Here is a 10,751-nt window from a genome sequence, read left to right on the forward strand (position 1 = left end):
TTTTGTGCAACTATATCTCTTTTCTTTCTTTCTCTTCACTCTATCTTACTATTTCAGGGTGTGGCTGAACCACAAAGCTTTGAACTCAGTTGACCAAGGGCGCACCGTTGCTTCACGTTGGCATAAACCAAGACAAAAAACCCCAACAACACAGATCCATGTATGAGCAAGGATAGTCACGAAAAAGCAAAACTGAATAACAAAATGTATCAACTCACTGTCTCTTTTATAAAACAGCAGCCATGTCGGTTGGAGACTGTCTGTGAAAAATGATGTGTTGCTCAAGCTGCGCCTCTTTTCTACATTCCTGCTCTCAGGCACACGCCCTATGACAATGAAAAAAAAAAAAAAAAAGTTGGCTGGAGTGAGAGAAGTTAAATCACGGAAAAGATATGTGTTGCTTAATCTAGCTCAGGACGAGAGAGGAGGATCTGTGGGAAGGAAAGAAGGAGAGCTGCTGGAATAGTTGATACAGTTTTCTGTCGCTCCCTGACCAAACGGTAAGCTTTTGTTTTACAATTCTGATTGTTCATTCTGTGCAAAGCCCATGTAATGTATTTATTTTTCCAATTCAAGCAGTTCCCGAGGCAACCGAGAGAGAAATAAAATCATCGGTTTAGGTTATTTTCTACACCGTGTCATCAATTTTGAATGCTCTCTATTGTCATTACGCAGCTTGGTGGCCACACGGATCGAGTTCTTCTTCTTCGTAATCTAACTCCAAACCTTTTACACTTCCAGAGACACCGGAGTCTCCAATCACGTTTACTTATTTATTTGTCATGTGTCAGTCCTGCCTTTGGCCGCTCTACAAATTGTCAGGATTAGTTAGGGCTAAATGTAAACGTGGGATGCGGGGCAAGCCCCGGGACGTCTCCGTTACGCGCGACGCGAACTGCGTTTCGGGCGTGCGCGCGCTGAGGAGGCCGCCGTTATCACCCAGTGAAAACAAAGAAATATATCACGATCAGTTTGAATTATTCACATTATGATAAGACTCCGGTGGCATGTAATGACACGGAGGGGGAATAGCGACCTGGGCGATGACAGGTAACATGCCGGCGGAGGAAGTGAGTCAGTCGCACCTTTGCGCAAACAACCTCGCCAGGGTGGAGCTGATCAGCCCGCTGGGAGCCATCGATGTGCATCAGTTATCGGGTACCAGAGCTGATCCTCTCCATGAACTGCTAAAAAAAATCAAATAAAAATTGACGTTTGCAGAGCTAAATGTATGATTTATGGTGGGACTGGAAGGGTTGGGCCGTCTAATTTGGTGCACATGCAAACTGGTTTGTGCACCTCGAGTCTTCTGAACTTGTCTGAACACTCCTCGTGCTATTTGTTTTAGACGTGACTCTCATGCACTATGTAAACCTTAATCCTCAGCCTATTCATGTCACTTGGTACATTGCACATAACATAAACTGTATTTTAGTTTATATTAAAGCAGACTTTGACCAGCTGAGTCAGTTGAGAAAGGGTCAATGATTAAAAGAAAAAGTGCTGTGGGCAGGTCCATTTTAGTAGTGGGGTGTAGACACTAAAGTTGAAGGCTGCCTCTTATCATATCAACTTGATATTAAAACCACTAATTTAGAAATAAACTTTCAGAGATCACGATGCATTTGACTTTCTTCATTCTCCACTGTCAACATCAACATTAATATCAGGTTTGGAATGTACCCCTGGTTATGTTGTTCTCTTCGACATCTGCTTTATCACTGTAGTTAGAAAGCTTTTCAGCAGAATCGAGGACAGTTTAAATCGTGCAAAACAGCAACACAATTTCAGTCAATTCTCACTTCGTGTGGGTTTTTGTTTCACAGTGGAAAAACATACATAGGCTACATGTAAGTGGAAATAAAGTCGCACGTTATTTACAGCTTTGAGTGTTATTTTAAAATCGAAGATGGCAGCTACTTTCCTACATTGATAAGGCTTGTTTAGAGCCAATAGAGAGCACATGTGGCCAACTCGATTACATGGGTAACAAATGAAGCTCTGACCCTGTCCCTTTATGCACAATCTGATTAAAAAAAAAAACCACCCTCAAATATCTGCATTTCCATCAAGTCATGATTAAAATACACAATACAGCCCAACACAAATAGTTTATTTCAAAACATGCTTTGGCAAACTGAATCATTTGATTAATAAAATCACTTCTGCAGGGGAGAATCAGTCAAAAACGATCCCGAGAAGATCTGTCTCATGAGTTCAGTCTTGAATTATTCCAACAACATTTTATTTATGAGTCCCTCATACAGTATGTAATGCAATGGAAAATTCCACAGTTTGATGTTGTACACTGCTTTAAACGATATGTTTAATTAATCTGATCAAATATTTTATCAAAGTCACACTGTGCAGAAGTTTGTAGTTGGTGGATTAAGTGATAATATGCATGAAATAAAGATAAAGTTACAACATTTGCATAGAGAACTGTGAGAAGCTGACTTTAATATTTATATTTATGCTGAATTCTGAATCATAGTTTTGCAGCTCATGTAGATATATAATTACAAAGGAATAATGTTCTTTCTCCTTTCACTTATTTGACGTTTGAGACTGGAAATCACCAGTAGTCAACAGTTCTTTTGATTGTGAACCACCAGACTGTCATGTGTGCCGGGAAAAAATTCCATTGAAAGGCCTCAAAAGACTCAGTATTCCTCAAAAAGAGCTGGTCACACAAATAGAACAATAAACCAGGCTTTACACAAGCATTCATTCCACTTGAGTCACTCAGATCACAATCTCTGCCCCCTCAGTAAGAAACTACATGTGCTGAGAGGCCTGTCGGGAGCTTCGTGTGCATTCTCAAAGCCAAGGCACATCTCTGCCCCCACTTCAAACCCACATGTCTCTTCTCCTCTACGTCTCTGTAAAGCTCCGGCCAGGCCACTTCTCACTCTTATCTGACCAAATCTACAACGTCCTCCTTTCTACCCATTTGTAATTCTGTGGGTCCTCGATGTCTCCCGTTCTTGTTGGTTTCGTGTTCGTGTCATTACATTGGAAAGAGACACTAATGGATTGCGTCCTGCCAGGGCGTTTTGATGTATGGACTCTGAAAACCGGAGCACACGCAGGCGCTGTTCCACTCGGTCTCGTGCTGTTTGACTTGCGAAGGATGTCGGTGAGGTGTCGGGGGCAATTATAGCTCCCTATTAAATAATGAAGAGCATGCTGATGACAGATGTTGGAAAAAGTTGTGCGCTTGTGTGTTTTTGTATGTGTGTGTGTTGGCATGGTAAATAGACATGAAACTAAATCCTGGGTTTGGGTGGCTGCTCTCACTCACCCACTAATTAGGTTAATGCAACATAGGTCCTAATTGGGCGTTGTCCTTTCTTCAGTGTGTGTGTGTGTGTTTTTGTGTCTGACTACATGTATGCTTTTTGTGTGTGTGTGTGCGCACTGAGGTGTGTCAGATGGGAGATTCACCAGCTTCTACAGTTACTCCAACAACATAACCCCGAGCGCCTCCATTATTATTATCCATCCTGTGACCGCTGCTGCCTCGTGGTACTTTCCAATACACTCTGGAAATCCTGCAGCGAGGCCTCACCCTGCACTGCCACGATACTTATCAACACCGCTCAAGTATCTGAGGCATTTATTTAAGCCTTTTGTTCCTACTGTGAGCGGTTGCCATGGGATTCTGCCTTGTGTAGACAACAGAAAACCAAGTAACCGAGAAAGAGCCCTCCTTCAGCTGAGCTGAAAATTGTGGATCGGCTAAGTTAAACATGGTCCAGCCACAACCCTGAAGGCTGTAGGCGTAATATTTGGTATGACCCAGTTATGCATCACACAGTCATTTTCACAAGATACTGATCCAAACACATCACAACCCTTTGGAACGCTTTCATTGGGATACTAAGAAATGGACAAATTCAACGTGTTGAAGAGTTAGTTTCCTTTAGACTTTCTAAAGTTTGTAGTAAGTCCTAATAAGCAATATATAGTCACACATTTATATCTTTTAAATGTAAAAAACTGACTAAGATCACACATATTTTTACCATTATTAGCTGAAAAATCTGATGATTCCTCCATATTATATCTGTGAAAATTATTCCTTTTGCCACATTCTATATATACTAAATATGCATAATATAATTTGTTATTTGAAAAAAAAACCCGATGACTTTATAGACCTCTTAGAAATATGTTTATATGTTTATATATTCAGAATGGAAAAGTAGAATTTTCAATAATCCTACATGAGTGACCCTGATCTTACTGTTTTTAATCTCTGTGACTGTCATCAGTTTATAATTAGTTTGGAAGAAAGAGAAAGAAGTTATCAAATATGGACCCAGTAAGATCAAGTTTCACTCTTAACATGATTATCATAATGTGCAAATTTCACAGAAGAGAAAGCAACAACGTTTTGTGTTTGGAAGCCAGTGGACTGAGTGTGGCAAACAATAAACGTGTCTCTTCACGCCAACTGCACTATGTGCTCATGGAGACTCTGACACCCAGCTTTACAATCAAAGAAATGTAAATATCACGTACAATGATCAATCAGAATGATTTATTTAAAAGAAAGTGAAGGATTGATGAATAAAGAGTTGACAATTCTGTATATCTTATGGGATATTTTGATATTTTTGAGGACTTTTGAATTTGTAATGAGTCATGAGGTTTGATGAAACTGGTTTGGTTTCAGTCTGCAATTTAATATTGTCTCATCTTGTTTTTCTATTATTTGATTTTGTTATTGTTTTTGTTTTCTGTCGTCTTTAGTTCTCTAAATCTTTGCCGTATCATTTTGTATTCTGGTTGACTAGAATGAAAATGAAATTTAATTCAACATTGTTTTATAGGCTATTTTGTAAGTTGTTTTCCTGAGGTGATGAATACTTTTTTCATTTATATTCAGTGCATTCTGATAGAAAGACGCACATCCAGCATGTTCCTCAACATCGCTCCTCTATTTTCATTTGTGCGATGCATTGCGAAACCACGGACCCCCTTTTTTTTTTTTTGCAGCTGATATTTGTCATCGAAGGCAAATTGCAGGCGTTACTAATAATGGCTCTGTTCTACTCGAGTGTCCCAGAAAAGCATGACAGGGAGCCGGCGTGCACAATTTACTGAAGCTAAAGCTGTAAGATGGAATGCCATCACCATTAATTTCCCTGTGTACACCTGTGTTTTTATTATTATTATGGTTTGTTAGGATAGATGATGTGAAAGCACCTCATTTCAATCAGCAGCACCCTCCAAAGTTGAATTGAGCTTTTATTACACCCTAATGGCAAAATGTGTGTTAAATTGACATGCAGTATGGAACTGGGGCACGGCTATTGTTTTCATACCAGATTTAAAAATCCCATTGTGGATTCGTGTGGATCTCTGCTTATTCTACTCATTCGTGGATGTTTTCAATCCGACTGTGTATCGGCTGTTCGGTTCGACTGGCCGGATAATGTTCTTCAGGGTGTTGTGTATTCTTACAGTGTGAGGGTGAGGCGTGCTGCAGCAGGCGGCCATTAGACAGTAATCTGAACTTGAAGCCTCCTGCTTGCTTCTGGGGATCAGATGTCCACTGTCAGAGATCACAGCTCACATTGTGTTTACCTTCAGAGACCCCCCCCCCCCCCCCCCCCCCCCCCCCATCCTTTCTCGTCAGACTTCCATCGCTCCGGTTCTTTCGCTCTGTTTACCTCAGAGAGCCTCCAGGCTCGGTCCCTTCTCCGCTCCCTCTTCCGTCTTTTCCCTCCTCTTCTATGCTGACATCACTTGTGTGTCTCACCTTTCTCACATGCTAATGCCTAGAAGACGAATCTAAAAACGTCCCAAAAACTATTTCAAGATGTGACGCATCTGAAGTGCCAGTACTTCTGTGTGTATGTGTGTGTATATCTTTACTTTTGTTTAGTCAATTAAAATAAATCATAATATACGCTGTGATTGCGCTGAAGAAAATAAGCTCATGATAGAATTTCAAGCTTTTGCATATTGCATTCCTCTTTTAGGCAATTATATCAAATGTTATTCATTAAGTGGAAAGAGAGAGTGCAAAATGATTCCTTATTAAAACAATTCACGTCAACTGTAACTAACGGCTGAATATTTGAGAGCCTGAGCGTTTGAGATATGGCCTTATCAATCGTCACACTCAATTCTCCTCTCTGCCTCTGTATTTTATAGAAACATGGAGTCAGCCATTAAGACGATGGTGACCACATTTGTCTCTTCCTCCCGGGGGAAGGAGAACCTTGATTCCAAATCCTTCCAGAAGCTGGTAAAGAAGCAGTTCGGCAGCATGATGGAGGTGAGGATGAAAGCACAACTTTTTATGCCAATGTATTATTAAAAAGTCCTAATATACATCAGAACATGTTCGTTTTAAAGACTGTTCCTCATGTGGCATTGTGTTGTGTTCAGGATACAAACAGCTCCAAAAAGATTAAGGAGATGCAGGAAGGATTGGATGCCAACAATGATGGAAAGGTCAGCTTTCAGGAATACCTCACTCTGATTGGTTACTTGGCCAACTGCGTGAGCGACTCCAAGACCGGCAATTCACAAGCTGCTTCCGACGCCTCATAGGTGACTGTGACGCCGCAGCGTTCATAAGATCTGAGATGCATCGGCCCTTTTTCAGTATCTTTTTCTCATTTGCAAACATTCCAGTCAGTATGTAAACACGTATTCTCAGCAGTCCATAATCATTTTCCAAGTTAATCACCCAGCTGTAAAATGCCCTGAACTACATTTTATTGTCTGTCCACTTCACACCATGTTGTTTACTTCTGTTAATGACACACTGAAGGACTTTGAGCTGGCCTTTTTTTTTTTTAAATACCAATTATACCAAGGATGTACACCCTGTTTTTCCAAATAAATGCTTTGTACTAAAACTACTGTTTATTGTGGTGATTCTACTATTATTAAAACTTTTAATTCTCAGTGACACGTTAGTGTTCCTTTTCTTATTTATTTATTTTTTTTACGTTGTTCCACAGACATCGACGTTATGATACCTTTCATAGCGAGCAGCAACACTTGCTAAATATAGCTTTGACATCCCTGACTGCTGAAACTCAGCAGCCTTCAGATGCTTCAGCTATTGCAACCGGATCCTGACATACAGTACACACTTCCTATTGTGCACTGTCCTCCATTCTGCAACACTATATACACACACACGCACACACACACACACACACACACACACACACACACACACACACACACACACACACACACACACACACACACACACACACACACACACACACACACACACTCACACACCCATGATGCACTACCCCACTCACTGACACAATATACGGCAGTGCAGGCACACAAACAAGAACATGCACTTACAATCATGGCTGATTGAAACGGACGTATCCAGGCATTACGGAATCAAAGTGCATTTGCATTAAGGTTGATGTTGTTTGCTGTTCTATGTCTGATCTCGTAGAAAATTTATTTAAGCCTACAAAGTGTGTCTGACATTGATTTTTTTTAATATTTATTTTGCTCCCCTCCTTCAAAGTCTGGTGAACACATGGCACAAACTATTTAAAATATGTCTCTGTTCTTGTTCAAATACTTTTTATGGTTATTTTTTTCCTTTCTTGTGTTTTTGTCTGTGCGTGGTGTTGTGTATTTTCCAGCCCAAGGTGTCAATGTCTTTGTGAAAGTGTGCATGTGTGTCCTTTCATTGTCATGTTTTCCTTTGTGGGTGCATCGCCAAGTCTTTGTATGGGGATTTCTCTGCATGGCTGCCAGGTGTGATGGTTCCATTCATCAGTGCCCCTCCGATCCTCCGGATACTGTATCAGGCCTGACCCCACCGCTGCCCCCACCCTTCCACTCCTGCAGTAAACATCCAGCCCATGACAATGTTTTCTGCAGCTTTAAACCAGCTGCATTCGTACTTGTGTTACGACCTCGTTCATCTTTATCTTGGCACTGTGTTAATTCAAGCACTCCCTGCAATACTTTCTTTGTTTTGACACGAAGCACAACATGGTTGCACAACTGAGGAGCTGGATTATCTACTGTCACAATAGCAAACTGTAACACAGTAAGTGATCTGTCGTCGCCATTGCAGCCCAGTTGGCTGTGCTCAGGAAATGCCATTGTCCCAGAGAACTGAGATAATCAAAAGTATGACTTGTGCAGACTAAGTCAGTTTTGTCAAACACACTTGGAGTCCTTTAAGTTACTTTGACCCTCATCCATATTGACATCTTAGAAAAACACGACAACATTCCAACAAACAGGGACTGAGATGGCTTGTGGTCATATTGTGGGTATGTCAACTTTCTTAATGTCTCACGGTACTTACCATTAGTGTTTTGGTAGATATCTGACAAGAACTGCAATGAGGGTCAAGAGGATATTATGGGTGTTCCATTTAGCGGATGGCAGGTGTCTGATGCGTAAACAGAGAAGGAGGGATGGGTAGGAGGAGAGGGGCAACAGGTGGAAGGAGGGAGAGAAGAGGGATGGGTGGAGAGAGGGATGTATTTAAGACGCCGGTGTCCCCATCCTCCTTATCAGACACTGTTGCTTCATCCTCTCTGCACTCGACCAGCTGACCAGCACTCATCCTACACTCAGGTAAGAACCAACCACAGGAAGACGTAGAGGACAGACTGTCACCGGACATTTCTCTCAGCTTGTTTTTTAATGTTATCACTCAAAGCAGCTGTTTGGGTTTTTTTTTTTCTTTTTCTCTCGGTTCAGTCAGCACATGAGGCAGTGAACTGTCTGCAAGTGAACTGAATGTTCCAGCATGACAGGAAGAGCTATTTGTTTCTTCACCGAAAGGTTATGAAACCATCGCTTATTTTGTAGTTGGGACAGCAGCGAGATAAAAATGTGCCAAAAACAAAGATGCTGTCTCTTGTTGCCGATTAATTTTGCAAAGTGTGTCCAAGAGAAGTGACTTATGTAGGATGTCAGCTGTGATTGGCAGTGAGGAAAAGTCTTCTAATTTCAGAGGTGATGAAGGTTCAGGAAAGGCAAGGACTTACACCTGTCTTTTGTGTTTTCTGCCATCCGGCGCAGTCAAAGTAAAAGCAGGATCAGGTTGCCTCTGTGTTGAATCTCCTCTGCTCTTTGGGCTTTTTAACTAGCTTAGAGTTTCACTCTTATCAGCTGGCTCACATGTCCAGCTGCTGACGAGGTCCTGACTCCCAGAGGCCCAGGCACTGGAGCAAAGCAGCAGACGCACTGAGGATTAGTTTATCTGTGATTAAATCTTATCTGGAGCACTGGCTGCAGAGGAAACACAAATATTCCAAAGAAATGTTAAATTCTGAGGTTGTGCGTGGTTTCAGATGTAGAAGATGAGCTTCTGGCTGTATCAGTGGTGGCTCATTTAGTCCTTAATTGGCTTTTTCTATGTGTGTTTATTTCATTATCCACATGTCTGGATTGGCTGTGTATTCAACAGAAACACAGTGTCTGCATTGGACTTATCCTCCTCGCTTCAGAGTACTCTCAGCAGTGACATGCACTGTTGTATCCTTAACATGCCACCCCTCTGACTTCTTTTCGTCTCCAGAATGTCTTTGCCCAACTTAGAGAACGCCTCCACCCTGGAGAGCGCCATGCAGCTCATGATCCAGACCTTCCATAAGTACTCTGGAAACGAGGGGGACAAATACACACTGAGCAGAGCTGAGCTCAAAGAGATGCTTACTGCAGAGCTTGGCAACTACCTCGGGGTAAGGAAACACACACTCACAGATGCTAGATCAAGTTTTCATGTGTGAAACGGATGAGACCAATTTTTGTCTTTTTAAAAAAAAATATCGTTAAACATACAGAATGCCCAGGACAAGGAGGCAGTGGATAAAGTAATGGGGGACCTGGACTCTAACAACGACGGGGAGGTAGATTTCACTGAGTTCATCATCCTTGTCGGTGCTCTTACTGTGGCCTGCAATGACTTCTTCCTGGAGTACAATGAAAAGCAAGAGAAGAAGAAGTGAACATGTCCCTCAGCACAAACATGTCCAGTCCACACACCCAGTGCTCCAGGGAGGAAACAGTTAAGGCGGGAGAGAATACCCACAAAGGGAAAACTGTCATGGACCTGAAGTGCACAAGTACACACACTTCTGATTGAGTAATAAATGTTGGATGTTTGTGTATTTGTCTGCAATGTCCCATCATAACCATTCAAAACTGTGTTATTGTTGTTAATATTATTATTACAATGATATGCAAATATGGAGAGTTTAAGTGAGTTTAACAACCTGTAACTGCTCACAATGTGAATATCAAATTTTTTTCCTCTTCATTTCTAACATTTTGTTATACATTCATGCAAAGGAATTCCCCCCTGGAAAGAATAAATGTGACCTTGACTCGAACCATGCTCTTTTGGCTCCGCTTTCATTTGCAGTGGGAAACAAGTAAAGTGCAGAATATGAACACCAGGTGGCAGCAAAGGACCCTTATTGAAGATGTGTTGTTATCTAAGGTTTTCGTTGTATTGCTCTTATCTGCTATGCCACATGGATACAGCTCTTCAGGCCACTGTGAGACAAATGTGGGTTTAGGATCATCATTAAAATTAGAAAATAAACAAATATATTGTATTATTCGAACATAAAAAATAAAAGCTTATTAAGAGAGTGAAACAATTGCAAAGGTTTTCACTGTATATTAATGAAAAGTCGAAGCAACCTGGAACAAACCAATTGCTTAAAAGTCAGGCTTTCTAGAAAAAGGCAGAGCATGCGTGTGAAGGTAAGCTATAT

General features: G+C 41.3%; 2 protein-coding genes across 2 annotated transcripts; both read left to right on the forward strand.

Annotated features, from left to right (window-relative positions):
• The first annotated feature begins 261 nt into the window (after window positions 1-261).
• Window positions 262-6,881, forward strand: LOC308114003 (protein S100-A16). Its single transcript, XM_080470618.1, has 3 exons — window positions 262-500; window positions 6,169-6,292; window positions 6,406-6,881. The coding sequence occupies exons 2-3, from the start codon at window positions 6,173-6,175 to the stop codon at window positions 6,568-6,570; spliced, it is 285 nt and encodes a 94-aa protein (XP_080326744.1). The 5' UTR covers window positions 262-500; window positions 6,169-6,172; the 3' UTR covers window positions 6,571-6,881.
• Window positions 6,882-9,548: 2,667 nt separating this feature from the next.
• s100t (S100 calcium binding protein T) lies at window positions 9,549-10,359 on the forward strand (the record flags this gene model as incomplete). Its single annotated transcript, XM_080470619.1, has 2 exons — window positions 9,549-9,710; window positions 9,813-10,359. 2 exons carry the CDS (start codon window positions 9,549-9,551, stop codon window positions 9,975-9,977), a joined length of 327 nt encoding a protein of 108 aa, XP_080326745.1. The 3' UTR covers window positions 9,978-10,359.
• Window positions 10,360-10,751: the final 392 nt, after the last annotated feature.

This window comes from Lipophrys pholis, assembly GCF_963383615.2.
Source record: "Lipophrys pholis genome assembly, chromosome: 9".
In the NCBI taxonomy this organism is placed as follows: domain Eukaryota; kingdom Metazoa; phylum Chordata; class Actinopteri; order Blenniiformes; family Blenniidae; genus Lipophrys; species Lipophrys pholis.